Below are 22501 nucleotides of genomic sequence, written 5' to 3'. Positions count from 1 at the left end.
TGAAAAGGATAAATATTATCAATGGTTAGAGCCATCAGTCCTATAACAAGGTAACAATGGTGTTATAAGCAGTCCATGACAATGCTGAACTTGTAATAAATGTTTATTTTTTTAAAAATCTATTAATCATGCATAAGATATTTTTGTAAAGAACTTAATATTAAACTGAATGACAGATTTCACTGCAGCCCCTAAAAGCACATTTTTCTTATCATAAAGAATAGACACAATGAAAGCAAAAAGAACTCCAGGCAAGTGTTGGTTTTTTAAAATTTTCAGATGTAACACCGTTCTCTGTATCTGCCAACTATAAATGCAGCAAGAAGTACTTCTGTTCCTGTCTTTAGTAATTTTTTTCCCTCTTGAAATGGGGATTAAACTAAATCTCAGATTCTAGATAAACACTGCTTACTGTGGTAAATATGTGGCGTGAGATGTTACATATATAGTGGTTGCCATAAAACACTCTTAGTCCTCTGTCACATACACAAGACCGTCTAGGCAATAGTGATATTTCAATTATACACGTGTGAACTGAGTTGCTAAACAAATATTAACTTTTACATGAAAACTTGTCTCAAAGACATTAGTAATATCTTTCCAAGAGAAGTCCAAGGGAACTCTGAGCTTAGTTTCTACTGAAAGAAGACAGGAGTGGGAAGCCTACTTTTCTCTTGCCCGTCTGATAATGTTACTTGTACTACACTGCTGTAGTTTGGGGTGCTTCTCAGGACACTTGTTCTGTATTACAAACAAGCAAACACACAAGCAAATTTGCTGCAACTTTTTCCTGTGGATTTTTCTCACACATATAATATTTACAGCCTTGAACCCGAGTTCAATTTCTGGTTTTGGTTTTACTGTAGCATGACTTTGTTTTCTCTCTGTGTAAAATTTGTCATTGAACAGATTTTTATGAAGGCTTTTCCTTCCCTAATGAAGTTAGCAAAACTTAGTTAGAATCTTTGTTAGTGTTCGATCATTTCCTGTTGTATTGAATTATTTTCACTTGTTTTATTCCATTTAAAAGTTTTTCTTTTTGATTGAACCAAGGAAATATGTCTCACTACAACTCTAATGAAGTCTTTGGAGATATATTTTATCTGCAAAAAATATCTATAATGCAACTTGGAAGAAGGTCATTAATGTATTTTAAAAGAGTTTTTACAACAATTAATGATGTTACAATTTGAGAATTTTAAAGCTGTAATGTGCAGAAGAGAAAAAAGTATGACATAAGTTTAACTTAAAATATGTCACAGTGGAAAAAGCAGCACCGTATTTGCAGACAAAATATTCTCTGATTTTTGTTTCCATTTTGCTTTTTTCAATAAGAAAATCTGCAGATCCTCAAATTAAGGGGTAATATATAATGCATAAACAGAACCTTTGTATTTATAATGTTCAGTTTCTGCATAAATCATGACTTCCCTACAATTCACTTCACATGTTCTACATGCATGTTCTCAAAAGAGCAAGACTGTTTATCTTGCAGGGGATTTAGGTTAGAGTACATGCAGTTACTGCAAGGTAAAGCAATTCTGAACACATCGGAAAAAATTAGGGGAAATAACAACTAAAACAATTTCAGTTTCTATGTGAAGAAAGAGGCTATTAGGATTTTTGGAAAAAACTGTATAGACAGTGTCCACTTCAAGGTTTTGAGAACTGGTTAGTAGATCTTAATCTGGTATAATAGTTTTCAAAATGCTGTCTAATCAAAACAGAGAAATTTTTGGTAATATATCAGCCCACGTACAATTGACTTGCAATATACAGTGACATATATGGCTATTAGGTGTGCTCTCATCTTTTCAGTGATGCTTTATGAAATGAAATTGAAGTTTAAGTATGCTCAGGGTTCATTTTTCTTTTTGAGACATGTGAAAAAGAACTGCATTTTTTCTTTTATGAACCCAAGTATTTGTTTAGATTTTGAGAGAGTGAAAGCTACAAAGATAGAATAAGAAAATAGCAAAATTGAAAGCAGCATTTTCAGATTTTTTTTCCTATTTCTGTTCTTTCATTTTGGTCATATTTTATTATTTTGTTTTTCATCTTGAAAAAAAAAAAGTGACAAAAACTATTCATAAATGTCTATTTTGACTTAGAATCTGGAAGTCATAGGGTGCATAAATCAGAGACTCAATTCCACCATATCCAAATTCAGACTTTCCATACAGATGTGTTTTTAGTATACCATTATGACTAGGACTTGAATAATATCACCTGAACCGTGAGCAAAGCAATATAGGTTAAAGCCTGTCTATCTGGCTGTGGATTTCCTAAATCGATTACTCATTATCCCACCATTTCAAGCATTATTTTCTAATTAACATAATGAGAGCTAAAAGAAATTTTATTGCAGGTCAACAACACTGGACCGCAATTATGTAATCCTCAAAGACAGTCACTCAAAAGAAGAACTGCAGTGTAATGTATGCTTATATTATTTCTACATTATTAGTTAAACTCCTCTTGATGTGTGGGTCAGACATTCTCACAGTTTCACCTGTCAGACACTGGGAACCAGTTAAATTTTTCTGTTGTCATATAACTCCCCATTAGTAGTCTTTCATTTCCTGCTACTAACAAATATCCAAAAGGGCAAATGTCCCTGAAATACTTAGCCTTATCCTGTAAACAAATGCTGTATTGCCAAAGGCATGTGATGATAAGTTTTTGTGCAACAGCATGAAAGATTTGTTCATGCCATTAAAGTGTTTGAAACTGTGTTTTATTCAAATTTATGGTTTACTTAAATGTTAGGAACACAAAGAAAAAAAAATACTGATAAATAAATATGACCCTAGTGTTTAAAATTTAAAAAAAGAAGTCTGTCCCAAATGCTTGTATTTCATGGCTCATAGTGTATGGACCCCACAGCTGAACATCAATTTTGTTCTGTTAATGAAATTACTTATAGAGCATCTAAGTATAAAATAAAGCCATCAGAAGTCATAAATTCTTAGTAAAATGCAACTGGTCAAAAAGGTAGTTACTCATTGCATGCCTGAATGACTATGATCCCTTGCCTTCACTAAGATATTGACAAAATTTGTGTCTGATACATGGGATTTGGGGATGCAAGCAGGGATGGTTGAATGACTTTGCCCATTTATTTTTCACAGCTGGATGAAACAGTGAACTGTAAACTAAGCAGCTGCCTCAGGAATTAAAATTTTAGCATCTTCTATTTGTAAGAGTACCTTACATGGTAAACCACTCTGGGTCTCAAACAGTTTACATCTGCCAGAATTGAAGTTTAGCAAGTTTGGCATTCCTTGTGCTTTCTAAGGTTTAGGATTTCTCTGGGATGTAATAGCTTCCAGCATTCTGAGCCTCAGTACCTGTCTGAGCCTCTGAAAACTGTCTCCTTACAGTTATGTGTACAATGCACAGTGTATTCTCATACAAATAACAGAAGGAATATGAAAATTCAACAGCATTTCTTTGGTGTTTTACTAGACATATAAGTTTATTTAGGGTATTCTTGATTTTCTTTTAGGTAGTAACCCACTCATCACAGGAAAGACTAATGCCTTAATGGAGTCCTGGTTTTGTTCTGACCAGTACAAGTTAAATACAGCCAGTCACACAAAAGTTCATCCCAGATTCTCTGTATGTATTACATTAGGCCAAAATATCAATACATATATTTCAGAGACATATATTTAGGCTGTGCTGGGTATGAGTTAATTTGGTTTTTCTACTGATTTCTGAAATCACAGAGGTGTTGAAACCCTAGAAGTTTCATTTTTCAGGAATTTTTGCTGAGGTTTTCCATCTTTTAAGTGCCTGGTCTGCTGTTTTGTAACACTTAGCTTTGCTTATACTGTTAGATTTGAAATATTCTTCTCGTCAGCCCCAGTTGAACCACAGCTGAACCCATATGAAATCATAATTTTGCACTATTTCCATATAAAGTAAGTAAAAGTTCACATGATATCTGGCTTAATTTTACTGGGGACATAAATTAACCATAAGATTACATGGAGGATATTTGCAGTTTTTATGTCCATAAAGATAGGTAAAACCAAGTATGGCTGATTTTATTTGAAGTTTTATTTGAATATGTCTCACACAGGTTTTCAATAAATAGATTCTTCCCCTCTGGCCTACCAATTGCTATCATTCCTCTGAATTGCATAAATCACAATTGTGTTATCTGTTTTATACTGATGGGGTAAATATACCCACACACAGGAAGAAATTTTCTTACCCACAAATGTAAGGTCCCCCTTTCCCTCTTTGGGGGAATGACTTCTCAAGTGCGTTTTAGGGCTCAGTCATCTGTGTTTGATTTTGGGGAACTGAATGACTGAATGAAGATGAGCAGTAGGTATCATTCATTTTCAATGAAGATCCTTTTGCCTAGGCTTTCACTCCATCTTTCTCCATTGGCTGTACAGTAATCAGCTTAAAATAGTGTGATTTCACATCACATACTGCAGAGGGCAAATGAATTTATCTTACACACCAGAAGAAATTTAGAACAGGTTAAGTATTGAATTTCCCTGAAGTCTACCTAGAATTTGCATTCAGCATGTAGTTCTGTTCATCTATGTCTGTTACTTTTCTCTTAGTGATGCCCAGAAGAGCAGATGAGAAAGAGAGATGGAATTCTAGATGGATGGCTAATCCTTAGCTTTTACTAGGTAAGGCACTCAGAGGTGTTCAATCTTGTCATAGGGCAAGAAAAGTCACAACTTTCCAACCCTGAATAGAGGAGACAATTCTTCCAGAAATATGAGCCATAATAACTTCCAGAACTCTTTCTGAGTTACAGCAGGTCACAGACTTTACCCTGCTGCCAGCTACACCTCGAGTCATGTTCTAGTACAAACTTGAGATGGAAATACTTGGAAGATAAAAAACTAGAGGAGACTTCAAGTATTGGTAGCACGTAGGAAAAATGATACTTGGCTTCAGGCAGTGGTCCAGAACAAGCCATATTAAAACCATGAGGACAACAGATAGTATGAAAGGAGAAAGGAAGAAGAGTGGGACTTTGAACGACCTCTGCATTTGCACAATACCAAGATGGACAAAAGTAGAATTAAGGGTATACTGGTGTGAGCAAACCTGGGATTTATATTCAGATCACTCTCTACATCATTCCTGACATTAACTCCTACCTAGAGAAACATTTAATTCTTGTCATTTTTGTCTTTCTACTAGACATATCTGAGACTCATCATTCCATGTTTAATTCTTTAAAAAGTGCTCTTGTTCATATCTCATTCTTTAACCTCATGAGTAGAGCCAGGCTTCCTAATTGGGCCATCACGCACTCTGAAGAAGCAAAGATAATCTCTAATGTCATTCTCAAAGATGAAAATGAGATCATCAAAATGATTCAACCCTGTCATCTTTTTCCCTTGAACAGACAGGAGGGAGGTGAGAGATCCTTAAACATATAATTAAAATGGGCAGTTCATCTACATTTATAGATGTTTGTAGTTTTCTGATGAAAATAGCCAAAACTGAGTGTTGAGTTTGAACACAGCTATTCAGAAAGAGTAACTAGATAGTGTACTTGATTTAGCCCATTTCTCAAACTTCCCTGACTTTCTCAGGAGGATGACAGTCTGGCTACCTGGGACTCCCAGTCACAAATGTCCAATCATCAGCCATTTGTAGCAGATATCCTAATTCTCTTCCTTTCTTTAGCTGGTGTTTGAACTTGCAAAGTTTTAAAATCTCTTCACATGTATAAGCAATGCATTGACTTCAGCTGTTTCTATTTCAGTGAGAGAGTGCTTATTGGAAAAATGGTTGCTAAAAGAGGTGTTTGCACATAGTCTATGAAATTTCAGTGTTCGCTATTTAAATAAAACTTGTGTGAGAAGCAGTCCAGGAAGCAGTGCCTATTGCAGTAGTTCAAAGCTGAGGGTGCAAGCTCAAGCAAATGCAGTCAATAATTGGTATTGTTTCAGAACTGGAAGCAGGTTTTTTAACTGCTCTTATCAGCACTGGGCACCTTTCTCTCTCATCCTTCTCTTTCATCCTATCTCTCAAAACCATGGATAAAACATATCTTAGACCTTTTTTAATGCATGACAGAAAAAATATAAACTGGTGCATTTGTATTTATCTGTATGAAATGGCTGTTCTAAAGCAGAAGAATGCAGTTTGTTCTGACTCTCCTGTGGTAACTCATCTTCATCCTATGCTTTCATATAGTTATACCCTATACTGAATGAAGGTGGAATTTAGGCTATTAACAAAAATGATTCAATTGACTCTTTTTTTAGTAACTGGCTTGTGCTGTTGTAATTAAACATGATTCCAACACAAATTGCTCAGCATTTTTATAATTTATCTATAAATGTGTGCATATTTGATATATGCTACATTTAAATAACCTGTAATGGAGCAATTTTTGAAAGATACCATCAAGTAACAGTAGGAGTTTGAAGAAGAAGAGAATTGCACTTGTCTTTTTTCCCCTTTGCTTTTTGCTTCTCGTTAATTCTTTCATCTATTGTAAAGAAAATTTAGGTGGGTGATACTTAATATTACACTATCTTCTTCAACAGCACTGTCATGATAAATATATACAAAAAGGGTTATTAGAACACAGACAGAATGAAAATTATCATTTTTTGTAAATATTTCAATATGTGACATGCAATCCCTTTTCTCGTTTTTCACACCTGACACTTAGGCTCATGCTTGACATACAGTCAACCTGGTCTCCTTCTGTTTATATCATTTATATAAGACCTATTTTCATGGAATTCAGCTAAGTTTCCACTGGATGAGTGTGCTTTCTTCTGATTCCTAGATGGTAAGAGTTTTGAGGCAGGGACCATTCCTCTGATCCTTTGTTTGCCTGGTGGATAGTGCAGTTGTTATAGAGATTAGAACAATGCCTCTGACTAACAGAAGGTGCCTCTGTCTAAGAGCTATGACTCACAAGTTCTTAATGGGTTTAGCTGGAGCAGTTTAAATGATCCTGCCTCCATCTCTCTGCCTCCCCCTCTTATGGAAATTAAACCCCCAACAGTAGGAGTGATACAAGCAAACCCATGCTATCTCTTCATCTATCTCAATTCAAGAGCTCTGTTTTAGTTTATCAGCTGTCATCAATGCCTTTATGACAGTATAGAGGCTTGACACTGTGAACTGGGAAAGCTGAGCAGCAGACATCTATTTCCTCCTGCCATCCAGATTTGGGGCAATAGCTTTTGATTGGAGCAAGACAAATACTTTTAGTGGCAGCATTTTAAACTGCAAGAGCTAAATCAGTGTTCATAATCCAAAGACTTCACCCTTGTTATTTCTGTGCTGCAAATAAAAAAACAATATGGTATCACCCCTACAACCACAGCACACTAGTTTGAAAATGGTGGATTTTAAGAATGAAGCTCAAAGTATTTGTGCCAAATACATCTGAGATGTGGAATCAATCATAACCATGAAATATCATTAATCAATATTCAAAGCCTCTTCAGGTAAAAGATGGTCACTGAATAGTAGATATTGAATGTGTGGTAATACTTCAGGAAAGTATAAAATAGGTAGCTGACCTGTTATTTTGGCAGTCTTTCAGACAGGCACAAACCTATGTAGTCATATTTTCTAATATTATAATTCTACTAAAGGGCCTTGCACACTCTGAATTTATAGCTCCCTGTGAGACCTACAGCTAGTTCTTGGCTTTATGACTGATTTATTGTTCCTCCTTGACAAAACATCTTGTCTTTTCAACTCTTTCTTTCAGTGTCACAGAATGAACTGGAGATGGATACACCATCTTCTGTAGTCTTCTTGAGGTCATTTTTATAATCCTTATAGCCCTGTGGCTGTGATTTGGTGGCCAAAATCCTCAGTCAGTGCCACAGGAAACAACAGCAGCAGAGGTAATAACAGCAGTAGAAATAGGAATCGCAGCAGAAGTAGCATCCAGATTTATTCTTTGTGCTTTTGTTGGTTGATGAACATACAGATTGAATGTTTGAAGCACTGCAAATGCAGCTGTGCAACTAACTTTCACATTTTTATTCACAGAAAATTAGGCAGTTTTTTTCCAAGATAGTAGCATTCATGAGTAGGTGGGGGAACAAACTTCAGTGAGGCGGATCTGACTAGAACACCCACACACAGACAGGATAACAATTTGCACTGCCAAAAAGTACAGTGGCAACTTCCTTATGATAGGGTAAAACAGAGTTTGAAGCAGTTTTCTCTTCTCAAGGCAGGCAGCAAGATCATTAGTTGCTCTTCAAATACCATCCAGCTTTATCATCAACAAAGAAGGATAAATTGATTATTACTGTAGTATAAAGATAGTAACAGTTTCTGGAATACCTTTGAAGCTTTTGAATTGTCTAATCAAATATAAAATCCGTCTCCAGAAAATAAGAAGATACTGAAATTGTTGAGCTTTCTAGCTAGTCTAGGCTAAGGTTTCAAAGAGAAACACTAGAAAAAAGTTGATCAGAGGTGAAGAAAAACCACATAGAAAAAAAATGGACCAACAAAACCCACTATCAAGAATGCCCTTTCCCCTGAATCTGTGAGCTGAAAAGAGCAGTTTTCAGGTGTTTTCCTTCCCTTCCTTCAGTTCCCAGAAACCTTCACTGTCCTAAACTTCTTCAGGTGGCACAAGCAGGGCAAAGCTTCAATTCTTCATATAATTCACTCTCACATTATGAGTAGAAGAGAATTCCTCTTCATCCTCATCCTTTAGCCAAATTTTTTGCTATTTTAGATGAATTACGTCCTTTAGACTTCAGCAGAGTTGTATCCGTTCCAGCCAGCAGATAATTGCACCCATTCTTTTCCATTTTTTGTGATGCAAAGGATTTTCATAATGAAGCAGGGCACCATAGATGGGAAACTTTTGCTTCTCATCAGAAAAAAGTGAAAATATCCTCTGCTTTGCTGTATATCTGTCAAGTAACAAATGGGTTGTATTCTGAAGCAAGGAAATCCCATCAGTTATTTCAAGAGCAGACCCTGTCACATATGCTGCAATCTCTGATGACCAGAATTCACAGAATTCACAGAATTCACAGATGACCAAGTGCAATCTGTCTGATTGTGAAGCAATGGAAAGCAATTTGAGTGAGCTGACAAACAAATCATACACATCTTTTCCCCACCCTTTTTTTTTTTTCTCTTCTTCCTTTATTTTCTTCTCTTTGTTTACTGAATGTGTGTCCCACCTGCAATCTTTCTAGTGGCTTTTTACCAAAGAAATTTGTATCAGGCATGTAGAACAGAACTACTGTGATTCTGCTACTCAGGGAACTCTTGAGTGGTCTCCTACCAGATCTTTGCATGTGAATTTTGTTCTAAAGGTGAGGTTAGTCTGAAAGGTTTACTTTTAAGCAGCTAAAAGAAAGGAAGACATATGATTAAGTGCATATGTAGCAAAGACAGACAGTGACACACACCAGTAATGTTACAAAAAGAATAGGAAAGATCTCGGTGCACATGTGCATTATATAAATTACAATGTAGATGGGTAAAGGGCAAAATTATTTTCTTAGACTTTGTACATTTAGTTTCAGCTGTGTCTGTTCTCGCTGTTTCTTGACTAGCTTCATAAGAGACAAAGAATTAATGCAGCATACAAACACCATCATTTTTATAGAAATATGAGTTTCAGTGAAGCTGTTCTGGGTCTAGGTGAACTAAGCACTAGGAACAGGAGTTTAAGTACTCATATGCATTTTGTTCTATCAATAAATATGCACATACAAGAAATTAAGATCTGGGGTTTTTAAAAGAAACATAAGGCATTAGTGAGTTGATTCTGCACTGGAAATCCTGGCCTTAAAAAACAAAAGGGTGGGGGGTTAGCTGCTGTAAAGACCTTGCTTTGTCAATGAATTCATTTGGAACATATTGACACTTCTCAGAAGATGTTTACAGTATCAAGGTCAGGAACTAACTAGTTATTAGGGCTACATCAACTAACATGGTTTGAATTGATTACATTATTTCAAGAAGCTGAAAAAAGTAGAGCAGCATCTTTTCATGAAGAGGGAATCAAAGTGTCAATTTCAAGTAAAAACAGAGATTGCAATTTTTGCAAGTATTCCTGACAACAGCAGAATAAGGTTCAGAACAAGAAGAACAAAATGGTCGCTTGGCTTTTGCTTTCATGAAGTCCAAAGGAAACAGAAACTTGACTTATTGCTATGCCACAATCAAAGTAATGGTTGGTGCCTCCCGACATTATGGGTACTCAGTTTCTAAAACAGCAACTATGAAAGCCAAAGAGTCTCTTAGTGAAGAAAGCACTAATGGTGGCTGTCACCTTAGTGGAGGCTAGAGCAGACATTTTGTTCCATTGCTTTAAGAGGAGATGGAACATAAATTAAAAAGAATTTAAAAACCCAACACAGAAGCTGGTTTATATCCTAAAAGATTCCAAACTGGACATAAAATTTGTGTTTAAAATAGGTTGATGGTAAAAGATTCCTAGATTCTCTAGATAAAAATGGAGACGGGGTAATGTCCTCAGTTTATCAGTATCAACAGACTGAAGAAAAAAGTTTTCATCCTTTTTTTTGCATTCATGCCTGATGATCAGCTTCTCAGTGTGATTTATGAAGCCAAGAATCCAGGTCATTGGGCCCACATAAGTACCACCTTCGCCTTTGAGCTCCTTTTCAAGTCACTCGCTGGAACTCTGCCATCATCATAGGAATTTCTGGCATGTAGATAGCTTAATAGATGGATCTGTTACTTCATGAAAGAATGAAAAGTTGCTAGAAATGTGCAGAGCCTGTATATAAGCAGTGAGAAAATTGACCTAATTGTCACTTCTTCATTTGTAATTCTCTGAGACTGATCTTCTTGAGTCTGAAAAGCAACTAATGGCTTTGAGCGCTTTAACAGAGCATTGGCAGAACAGGAGGAGTTTGGGGGATATAGTCATTCTCAGTGCAACAAATGCTTCAGCTGATTTTGTTGCTATAAATGTTGAGTGATTTGAATGCAGACAGCAGAGTTTAGATTTGTATCCATGAAACAATGACATTTGCTGCAGCTTGGAGATTATTTAGCTTCCTTTCACCTGAATTCATTTTTGTTCTTGGACCCCATTTAATTGAAGCATTCCTTAGAATTACAAAGCTTTGTCATAACTCTGTGCTTTTACCTTTGGACTAAGGTTGTTATGAATTATGCAGGAAAAAAAAATGTCTGTCACTCCACCTACATAGGACATTTTCTGGATATATGCAGATTACTCTGTCAAATTACTTAGATTCCCTTTAAGCTGTGATGGGTTACCTCATTTGCTGCAGCCTGTAATTATGAAATGAAAGGGTCAAGCTGTGTTGGCTTGGACTTCTGCTGTCCTGACTTTTTTGACTTTGGGGTAGTCATTTAGTGCTTCTTAGTACATTATATGAAGATTCTCTGTGGGAGATGTTCTCATTAGCTATTTCTTCCTATATTGAATCTCCATTTTGCTTACAGTAATAAATATTTTTTTTTTTACACTCACATAATATTTTTCAGAGCAGTGCAAAATACTAAATGGACCTCATAGCACTTTGTCAGCCATGGCTATATAGCTCCCTGACAGTTATCACAGATATTCTTACTTTTGAGCAAAGTAGGAGAATAGCAGAAATATCTATTCAGCTGGGAAGTGCTGATGTTTTAGAATGGTACTGACTGTAAACTGCTTTTATAGAGCTACATAGTAAATATCTATTGTCAAGAAATAAAAGAAATTCTGCAGTGTACTCCAGGATAGAAGGAGCCAAGTAGAATGCTACCTACCTTTTAAAAATAAAATTTGGGTAAAAATATTTATATAATCAGAATCAATTTTTCATATATTAGTAGCTGAGTCCTTCAGCAGTAGCTGAATACAGAATTCCCAATAATTTCACAGTGTCATGTTTCCCATTGTTGTAGATGTACTTCACAATAATCTGTGAGCATGGCAGTAAATATGGCCAACAACCACGTACCAGCTCTCTAATACTAGAGAATATTTAATACAATTACCTATGGTTAATAGTACTTTTCTCTTCAAGCAGCATTGCTGCCGTCAATGTTTTACTCAACATGAACAAACATCACAACCTGTACCTCCTTCAAGTAAAAATATGTACTTAATCATGATACATTTGTATTCAAACATGTTTCTATGTTCTAGGCTGGATGGATACATTGCTTACACATAATGAAATCACACAGCAGTCTTGTGCATGCATAAATATGGCTAGCACCTTGTTACAGAGGGGAAGACCTTCTCATTTGATAAAGTAAGGAGGATGTGTTGATTTTGTGTCATAAAAAGGTACACTATTAATGTCTGTGACACCTCCTTTCTGCTTTCTTTGAGGTCTCAGAACTGACATCTCCCCTCCCTCAGCTGACGTTGCTCCTCTAAGTTAGATAAAGCTAAAACTCCCCACTTGTCCTCCTGTGAGTATTTCTATTACTGTAGAACAACTGTAAAATGGAATGAAAATCTGAATCTCACTATAGCTGGAAGAGTCAGGCCAAGATATTCTCAAGTTAAGAAAGCAAATCTTGGATCTCAACAGCTGAACTGATGTTTAAAATATCGGATATGTTTAAAATAACTGATGTCAAAAATATCACCAATAATTTGTGTAGCAAGTGACCATTAAATTGAAATTAAGCATTAAGTGTGATTCCTGGTACACTTTTATTTCTTCAGTAGATAAGCTACACCTCTGATGAATGCAGCATTTGTCTGTGCTTTGTCATAAAAAAAATGAACTGATAAACTAACTTACATTTTATCTGTTCAATTTTTAAATTATTCAGGATTGGGATTGTCTGTACTTGATCTGAATTAATCTTTGCTCAAGTAAAAAATTAAAGATTCATTTTTCTTTTTTTTCTTTTTTTTTTTTTTAAACAGGGACCTTTCTGTGTAATAACCTACAAGCTCTCAAGTAACAAATATCCAGTAATCAGTCAAGACATTGCTTGGACTAAAGACATAAACAATACTATAAAGTCAATTATATATCCAAAATGATTTAGTGGATTAGCTGTTTTGTTCACACTTTGGCCGCAATGCAGTATAGTCTGTTGCTACATATTTCATAAACCTCTGACTATTTTAATAAATTTCACATAGGATGGAAAAAAACACAGAATTTTCACTTTATGAAAAAGTCTGCTGCTTTGAAATGTATGAGTCCAATGGAAAATAAGAAGTATATGCATTTATCTGAAAGGAAAGCCATGGTGGAATGGTGGTTTTAAATCAAGTGAAATATTTCTTTTCTTCTAACAGCTTAGACATTTTTTGGAAGAGCTAAAAAATGAAAGTGGCTCAATTTCAGGGAAAAAAACTGAATGTAACTTTTACATAAATATTAAAAAGTGTATACAGAGGCAAAATAATGATAGTAGATGCACCAACATTTTAACAGCAATAAGAAATTTTATATGAATAATCATATTGTTCCAATCTGTAAGGAAATGTATTTTCCTTATAAAAAAGTCTTTCTAACCTTTCTTGCCTGTAACTTGAAAGTGATTTCACAATAGGTGTGCTATGAAACTTGCTGTATTCACAGTTTTTGATTTAATAACACACTAGCAGAAAAATGATGCATCAAAGCTAATTAGCTTCCCTTACATATTTTAAGGTGGTTGTGATTTTGTGCCTTACATTGGCCCTTGGTGTAAATAGAAGTAACTCAGAAACCCTTAAACTTGCACAGTTTGTTTTTCAGAGGATATTTAATCATTTACAACATCTCAAATTTTTATCCTGTCCATCCTCTTTTGCCATCATATAGAACTGCACCTCCTGTATATTTGTGTACCTTTCCATAACTGTGAATTTTACAGTATCAATGTAGAAGATGAAGACTGATATTGATTATAGGTTATATATACAGTGCTGAAAAAAATCCCCCCAATAAAATGTATAGAATTTTAATTTCTACATGACAGACAATGGAGACATTGCCATTTTAACCCTTGATTCAAAGCCAATGATCAAGCACCTGAAGATGATAAACACACATTCTCTGACACACCCATGGTCTTTCTAAAGCCTACACAACAAAGAAACTATCTGGTGTGTCTAAGGTCTGCTAAGATTTAGAAGTCAAGGTCCTTATGAAAATAGAATTGACAGTAAAAGTAGATTAATTTTAACAAATGTTGAAGATATGAGTTAGGTGACTGGTGTAAAATAACTTGGGAAGGATCACATCTGGATGATGTTTTATTTAATTTATCATGCACAGACATCTTAAAATGGATGAGTCATTCACTGACATGCCCCTGTCTCTTCACACACACTACAGGGAAAGCTAAGCTTTGATTTGAGAGCTAGCCTTAGGTGGGTAAAACCAGCAGAGATAAAATCCACATACAGAAGTTAAAGGATTTTTGCTTCTTCTGCTCAAAAATTTATTCTTCAGATTTTAGGAAGTAAAGAGATAGCACGAAGAAGAGAACCAGAGAGAAGGAGGAATAAATGAGCACCACACTCTTCCTAGTCACAATTCCTGGTTACCTTGTTGATTTAGCCTCCTTTTACATGCTGGTAAGCAATCAAATGAAAGCTCAAAATGCTTTACCATACCTGATTGTGGACTTTGTTTGGGGATTTTGGCTGCTGCTTCGGGGCTGGAGGTGGTACGCACACGCTGATTGGCAGAATTGTGGATGCTACTTGGGACAGCTGCTGAGATGTTTTTACGAGGTTTCATGTCTTGCAACCACATTGGGGATGCCTCAAAGGCTTGCATTCGCCGAGAGTGGCTGTTAGCATTCACTTTGAGAAATGCCTGGGCCTTGTATTCCTGAAGGTCTCCATAGTTGGCATCGGTCACCCTGCACTCATACAAGCCTTCATCCTTTTTCCTCACTTTTGAAATCTGCAGCTTGTGGGAGATATCATTCCCTTGTACTTTCACTGTCTGCAAATTTTCCAGGGAAAAAAAAGAACAAAGGAAAGAACGTTGTCATGAATTCTTCTTCCTTTGGGAAAACTCTATGGACATAGAACCCAATTACTCAATGGTGTGATTGTGCTTACTGCAGGGAAGTTACATCAAGGATGAATATGGCTAATTGTATCTATGAGGATGCCTGACGTCTTGTTTCCAAATCTGCTTAGATGGTTTGCTCTGAAATCTAATTAGCCTCAGACAAAAAAACCAAACTACCATGCGCATTCCAATTAATTGCTTAAGATCATGAACATTCTTAATGAGCTTTCTTATGTAAACCTAGTATCTGTGCACTTTATTGGTTAAACCTTTCCAGTTAGTGGGCTTTACTGAATAATTCAGTTTCTGAACTAGTGCATTAACAATTTTGCTGGAAATGTTTGCCAAGATTTAAACTATGTTAATAACTATTTATTAGATTAACTTGTACTATTCACTACATTGAAACTGTATATTTTACATTCAGTTTGTCTCCTTCAAGTGTGTCTAAACTCTTGGTATCTTTTTGTGTTAATGGTAACAAGACGTCTTGTGTCAGGTTGTTTGTTTTGTCTTGTTTATCTGTGTACTTATTAGAAGCACATATTCAGAATCGTTTTAAGAGCTGTCAGCTAAAATAAGGCTCCTGATTTATTTTTAATTATTTTTAATGTCTGAGGGCAACATAATATATTTTTATTTTAGATAATTAAAATACACATGAGTAAATTATACATTCAGAAATGTGTGATAGGTATTAAGATGCATTGGGAAAAGTTAACATAGATTCCTTTCTGTATGTTCATCACTTTAGAGAATTTATATTTAATTAATTTTCTATTACTCTCTCTCTGAATTAATATCTGTTGCCTCACAGGAAGCCAGTTAAAAGGTATTCAGTGGGATATAAATCTTCAGCTTTGAAGAACTTCTGAACCTGGTTAACTTCCAAAGTTACATAAACATGGATGCAAAGGTTGCTTTTGTGTCATCAATGACAGCCAATAAGGAGACATCAAGATGATGAATACATGGTGGATCACAAAAATAGAGAACTGTTAGATTGAAGCTAGACACGTTAGTGGGGATTGTACGACATATTACTTCTGATAGCTTGGCCTGCTGTAGTCACCGGTGTTGGCAAGGCACCTATTCTGCCTTCTTGATAAATTGAAGAGCAATACTTGTGAATATGTCATTGCTTTAAGATACTGGATGGACTTAATAGCCTGTTGTGCTGTACCCAGCTCTGAATTTATACTTGGCAAACTGAGTTGAAAGTATGGATTACATACTTACAGGCATAATGTATGCAATATTAATTGCACAAAAAGTGCTGCATAGTTATTTAAATCAAATTTAATAATAATAATATATCTCTACTGAACAATTCATGTTCAGCAAAAGGATTAAAGAAGATTCATATGAACAGAAAGAGGATTCATAGGTCATATTGTGCCTGCATTTGCTCCTATGCAAAAGCCACAAAGTTAACAGTGTTGCAGAGCCCTGATGAAAAACAGAATTTGTTTTGACTTTTGCATTTGAAATTTAGAAATTGTTGCAGTCAGCACAGATGCATGTTTTCTGTTTGTGCTGGTTTATCATTTAGAACAGATAGAAACAGTGTATTTCAGCACACATTTAGCATTTTTGAATATATTTCCTAAATGCTCTTAAACGTTTTCTCTTCATGATGGTAATTTACAGTAGTACTAATGGAGCTGTGTATGCTTTAAAAAAAAAAGGCTACGTTTGTAAAAAGTAGATTTAGACATCTATATAATGTTGACTTTTTAAATTACAAATATAAAATAAGTGTTTTATGCAAGCTTACAGGAACACTATAAATACCCCATCATCAATTATTATTATTATACATAATGAAAGAGATTTGTTACTTCAAAGATGAGACAAGCTTTACAACCTATATTGTGTCTCAGTTCTTATGAATTACTACAGGGATTCCAAAGGAGCCAGTATTGATAAGGAATGAATTATCTGCTAGCCCTATGTCTGGTGGAATAGTATCCAAGGGCCACATGTGAGCCTCATTTGTAAGATAGTCTACAAATGCAACTGAAGATATGGTCCATGACACAAATAGTTTCTAGTCGATGGTGAGAAGTATCACAGAAAACATAAATATGGCCAGAATATGTATTGTATTGAACACAGCGTATACGAGTTCTCATTTATAAATGCCCTTCAGCTATACTTAGCTGCACTTTGACCTGATGCAATTACTTGGTTTGTTATTTGTAGGCATCAAAAAGCAGCAGAGTAAAGGATTTGTCAGAAATCATTCCCCTTTATTTGTTGCTGGTTTTAAGCTTTGCTGCTACTTAAAGCCTTGTCTGCAGCTAAAAATCACTTCCAAAGCAATTGTGCCAGGCAAAGGGAAAACCCCTCTGGGCTCAAAGGGAATATTCATGCTGCAGTATCTGCTAAGTATCTGTGTCTTTCCACTGCAGTGAGCACCACACCATCATCCCACCACCAGACATTTCTTGGGATGCTGAGGGAGGAGGGTCTGAGCTTTCTGAGGTCAGAAGCAGCCTTCTGGCTGTCCCTGACTCAGGACATGGGGCTGCTGTGGAAGGCATCCTTTCCCTGCAGGGAACAACTGGAGGGGGAATGGAGCAATGCTGCTTATAATTCTGTTGAGATAAGATCCTGGTTTAATCTCCAAGCAGCAGATTGGTAACTCCGGTGTCAGAATCTCCCTTTTGTAAAACAGAGTCTCAGCGGCCAGGATTTGAGATTACTCCCAATGGGGAGGTTTTGTCCAAAGCCTTTCTGAGCTTTTTTTCTGCCTGGGGGTATGGACCTGAGACAACACCCATTTAAGCAGTTGCACACACCGCTAAAGGAAAGTGCAGCTTCATGGACAAAATTCAACCTTAAAACCAACTTTGGAGTGCTAAGGTAGACTCAGCAGTTACCCAGAGTAAATGAAAACACGAAATACAAGGATGGGTGCAGACTGAATTCTTCACAGGGTGCAAACAGGGTGTGCCAATGGTCTTTGCCTCGGCCACGCCGGTAGATGCCTCCATGTCCAGGGGTGTGGGGGGCTGCATGGGGCAAGGCTGTCCTGACTCCCTCTGCCAGGGGCGTCAAAGAAGTAGTAACAGATTTATAGAATCAACTATTTAGGTTGGAAAAGACCTCTAAGATCCTCGAGTCCAACCACTGAGCTGCGGGATGCCAGCTTCCCGCAGTCTGTCGTGCGGGTGGGGAGAGGATGAGGGGCAGGACGGACTCGGCGATCCGAGGCTGGGTGGGCCCTGACGGGGGAAGGAACCCCAGGCCGGCGGGGGCTGCCCGCGCCCTGCGGCGACACTTACGCTGATCTTCGTGCCGTCGCTGTCCAGGTCCCGCTCGGGCAGGAGCTCCACCTGCAGGGAAAGGAGCGCCGCCGTGGGTCTCTGGCCCCGCGCCCCACTCCGCGCCCCCTCCCGCCCCGCCGCCGAGCCCGTGGAGCGGCGCGCCGCGCCTGCCACCTGCGGGCCGCGCCGGGGACAGCCAGGGAACAGCCGGGGACAGCCGGGGACAGCCGGGGACAGCCGGCACGGGCGCCCGAGGGGCACGGACCAGCGGACCCACCACCCTCCCGCCTTGCTTGGGCGTCTCTTCGGAGCGGCTGAATGCCGAGCCCGGTGACGACGTGACTGCGGCCACAGGAAGGAGCGTCCCCGGATGGCAGTGTGAGTGGCCCCTCCTGTCCCGCTCAGAAGGATGAAATCACGCTGTTGACTGATTTTGGTTTTTTACTTCTCTAGGGGCATTGGTTCCCCCCTGCCTCCCCCGCCCCCTCCAAGCGTGTGCCCTCCTGTGGCAGCTGCGTACGGAGTTAGGACTGCCAACTCGACGGAGCTAGCTGGAAATTGGGAGGCACGTGTAGGATCTTGCCTCTTGGGAAATACAAAATTCCCACAAGGAGCAATCTTTGAACAGCTGCTTTCCAAGGGAAAATGAAATAGGGAAAAATAATAATAATAAAAAAGAAAAGTGTGGGGAGGAATAGACTTTGGAAAACCTGTGTGGTTTTATGAACAACCCTAGCTGCATCATGGAAGTGACAGCATCAAAGGCACCAACCCCTGAGATGGGCATTTTCCTCTGCAGGTCCCTGTTCTGTTATTTCATAGTCAAAATTAAGTTCCTAGGGAGGTACAGAACCTCTCTCAGCTCCTTTCCTCTGGTCTCCCCTTCTCTCCTTCTCTCCTTTCCTCTCCATCCTTTCTGTAACATTCTCCAGATGGTTTTAGGACCCCATGGCAGAGGATCAGTACCTGAGTGCCTGTCACCTCAGCTCCAGCCTCTTGGTCCTCAGCCGCCCGCAGAAACCACCACTGGATCTCAAGGTACACCGAAGTAGAGCCACTTTGGAAAGCACAAGACATCTCCACGTTCTGCCCTTCAGTGGCCGTGACATTTCGGGGAAACTCTGTGAATTTTGCTGTAAAACAAATGCATAACATAGTGGGATCTCCTGCTACCTACTGATCGTTTATGGTCTGCTTCTTGTGTTGCCTTTTTTATTCTTTCCTCTCCCCCACCCCCTTTTTGAATTCTGTTTTCTTTTCTTATTCCCCCTCTTTTCAATTTTTTTTCCCCCCGAGTTTCCCACACATTATCTCCCCTGGGTATTCTCACACCCAGGTATGTTTTTCCTCCCTTATGCACAAATCCACCCTCTTTACACTCTCAGTTCTGCTCATGGGAAATGCTATAGATCCCCCTGCTTGCTCCCATGAGCTAGTGAAGTTTCACATAATTAGGTCCGAATACCCTTGGGCAGAATGCAGTATTTCACCAGACTCACTGAGGGATTTTGTACAAGACCAATTTAGGAGAGGAAAAAAATCGGACTGATTTATTGTATTATGTAGGGCTGAGCTGTAGACCTGTAAATTGTTAAACGTTGCACAGCCAGCCGAAGCAGCTGTTGGCACAGGCACCTCTGGGTACTCTTCTGAGTGAGTGTTACAATCACTTGTCAAATGTCCTTTTCAAAGGCTTTACCTGAGTTCCTTACTCAGATTCTCAGAACCTCTGCTTGCATAATCAGACCAAAAATCAATTCACCTTCTGTTTCTCAGTCCCAGCAGACACTTTCTAGAACCAACCTTCATGTTTGTATCTCAGTCCTTCAACAAACAGGATCTACCCATTTCAGTTTACCACTTCTAAAAAAGTGTAAAAGCTAATGCTGATAGGCATAGTCCAAGACATCAGTAATTCTTTAAGTCTCAGGCTTTACTTCCTTCTCATCCTTTCTTATAACTTACTTGAAAATTGTACAACGTAATGAATCATGATAGTCAAGTGAGGGGGACTGCAGACAAACAATCAAATAAATGCCATGTTTCAAGAAGAGGAAAATTTGGAAAGACTCTGCAATGTTGCTTTCTGTTATGAATTGTTAGAGATTGACTAGAGCATATTATTATGTGAAGGAAATGTGATGCGAAAGAAATATTGCTCATTGTCTCCTCCCCTCTCCCCCTCTCTTTATCCAGTCTTCCTAGCCAGCCTGGAATTGTTGGGATAATTTGGTAAGCAGTGTTACTTCTCTTTCCCCTTACATTTGTGCCTGGCAACAAATACTTTCGAAGCTGCTAGCTTTATATTCCACGGTGCCCCTTTTTCTGACCCCCACCCCCACCAGCCAGCGATTGCTAGTCACCGAGTTAAACTGGCAAAAGGACCGTGCATTTTTGTGTGTGTTCGGGGCTAGTAAGTTTGTTTTGGTTTGGTTTGGTTTTTTTCTCGGTTTGTTCCACCTCTGCCCCCCTGGTCAGTACGCGTGAGCGGCGTGGGGACACGGAGGGGAATACTGCCGGCATTCCCCCCGGTGGCACCGTCAAGCGCAAAGCCGCGGGGAGCTGCGGGAAGGGGAGGGCGAGCAGGGAGCAGCGGGCAGGGGGCGGTGGGAGGGGGCAGCCGGCGCAGGACCAGGATGGGGCAGCGGGCGCGGGGGTGGCCCGGCGCGATCTGTCCGTGGTGCTGACGGCGGCGCCGCAGCCTCGGGGTCCCAAACAACCGGCTCCTGCAGCGCCGGGGCTGCTTGAAATGCAAGGCGCGCCTTTCGGCGGAGAGGGAGGGAGGAGGGCGACGGGGGTGGGGGGAGGTATTCAAAGAAGTCGATTTTGGTTTTTTCTCCCCTTTTTTTTTTTTTTTTGGTGGAGGGAGAGTGGTAGAAATGCACATAGTCACGAAATAGGAATGAAGGTCTGACTGAAGACTGCAGGATAATGAGAGGAAGGGGAACGCAGCACGGAAGGAGACTGCGATATTTTAAGAGAAGCAGTAGGTTTAGCCAGCCGGTACTTGGTCTGAATGCAATAATTATGCATGCACGGGTAGGTGCTTATTGTATGCAAACATGCCTGTATAACAACATGCACAACCCAAACACATGCATGTCCATTCCCCAGCACCCCTTCACTCTTCTGCAAGGTGCCTGTTATTCCCCTCTTTGCATTCAAGTAAAGCAAGCCTGTTATATTTCTACTTTGGGGAAACTTCTCACTTCTTTTCCTATTTACAGACAATTTTGTCTGTACAAACCAAGTGTAAACCTGATGCTCGGTGTCCTCATCTCTTACACATTTTGGTTGTTTTCCTTCTTTTCCCCTTTCTTCCTTTCCTTCCCCCCCTCCCCACCCCAATTCTGTACTCAGTCTGTTTTAGCATAGCAAACCACACACTCGTATTTGACAATAAGTGATCTTACCTTGGGTAGAAAGTCCTTGTTGAATATACATAACTGAAAAGAAAATGAATCCAATATAAGCTAGAAAGATCCCCATCATTCCAAGATGAAGAAGTCACATCAGGGTAAAAAAAAAAAAAAAAAAAAAAAAAAAAAAAAGCCAAAGGTGCCCTCAAAAGAGAAAGAACTGAGATATAAGTGTATGTATGTATTTCAAATATATGAACAGAAAGAAATTTGCAATGTTACAAAAAGGCTCTGTATTGTAGCCCTAGCTGCGACACTGGCAGCATTCTGCTGCTCAGTGGAGTCTTTTTCTTTGAGAAGAGCGAGTATTGCAATACAGTGTGGTTCAGATGAGCTGTCTCAGGCGCTGTGTTGCTTGAAGTCCAGATACAGACTAAAAAAAACACAAACCGTTGAAAAGTGGGTATCAGCTGCCTTCTGTGCCTTTTTTCAGCTACCTGGCAGCTTCGTCCAACGTCAGCTCTTGCTGCTTAGGATGGCGTGATGACTGCCCTCCCTACTCACTGATCCAGCTTGGGAAGAGAGGAGTAGGGGAAAGAAAAGGAGGGAGGGAGGGGGGGAAGAAGAGAAGTCTACTGTGCTTGTATTGCTTCAACTTTTCCTTCTAATGGCTGCGATAATGCCTTTAACCCTTCCCTCTCCCTCCCCATACTCTACACCCTCTACCTGTTCTAACTTCTACTGGTTCTGATGCTGGGGTAAATCTGCAGGTTTTTTGGTGTGCTTTTCTGTTTTTGGGGGGGTTTTTTGTTTCTTTGGGTATTTTGGGGATTTTTTGGCTTTTTTTTTTTTTTTTTTTTGAATAGCGTACAGCTTATGACAGAGCAGGGAGCTTTTA

The 22501-nt window shown here is 38.7% G+C and overlaps 1 protein-coding gene across 3 annotated transcripts in view; it reads right to left on the bottom strand.

The window, feature by feature from the left end:
• Positions 1 to 22201, bottom strand: part of VSTM2A (V-set and transmembrane domain containing 2A) — a 28951-nt gene extending 6750 nt beyond the window's left edge. For 2 of the 3 annotated variants that reach the window (XM_048312806.1, XM_048312818.1), the window contains exons 1-4: positions 21658 to 22200; positions 19211 to 19377; positions 18263 to 18313; positions 14564 to 14900 (exon numbers count right to left, since the gene is read on the bottom strand). In XM_048312806.1, the coding sequence (XP_048168763.1) occupies positions 14564 to 14900; positions 18263 to 18313; positions 19211 to 19377; positions 21658 to 21736 (634 nt within the window). In that variant the 5' untranslated portion in view covers positions 21737 to 22200. Of the gene's footprint in view, positions 1 to 14563; positions 14901 to 18262; positions 18314 to 19210; positions 19378 to 21657 lie in introns of all 3 variants that reach the window. The other variant, XM_048312826.1, reaches the window with a different exon arrangement.
• Positions 22202 to 22501: the final 300 nt, after the last annotated feature.

Source organism: Corvus hawaiiensis, chromosome 1 (genome assembly GCF_020740725.1).
Source record: "Corvus hawaiiensis isolate bCorHaw1 chromosome 1, bCorHaw1.pri.cur, whole genome shotgun sequence".
NCBI classification, from domain to species: domain Eukaryota; kingdom Metazoa; phylum Chordata; class Aves; order Passeriformes; family Corvidae; genus Corvus; species Corvus hawaiiensis.
The sequence above is the reverse complement of the archived record's forward strand: the minus strand, read 5'-3'. Positions and strand labels throughout refer to the sequence as shown.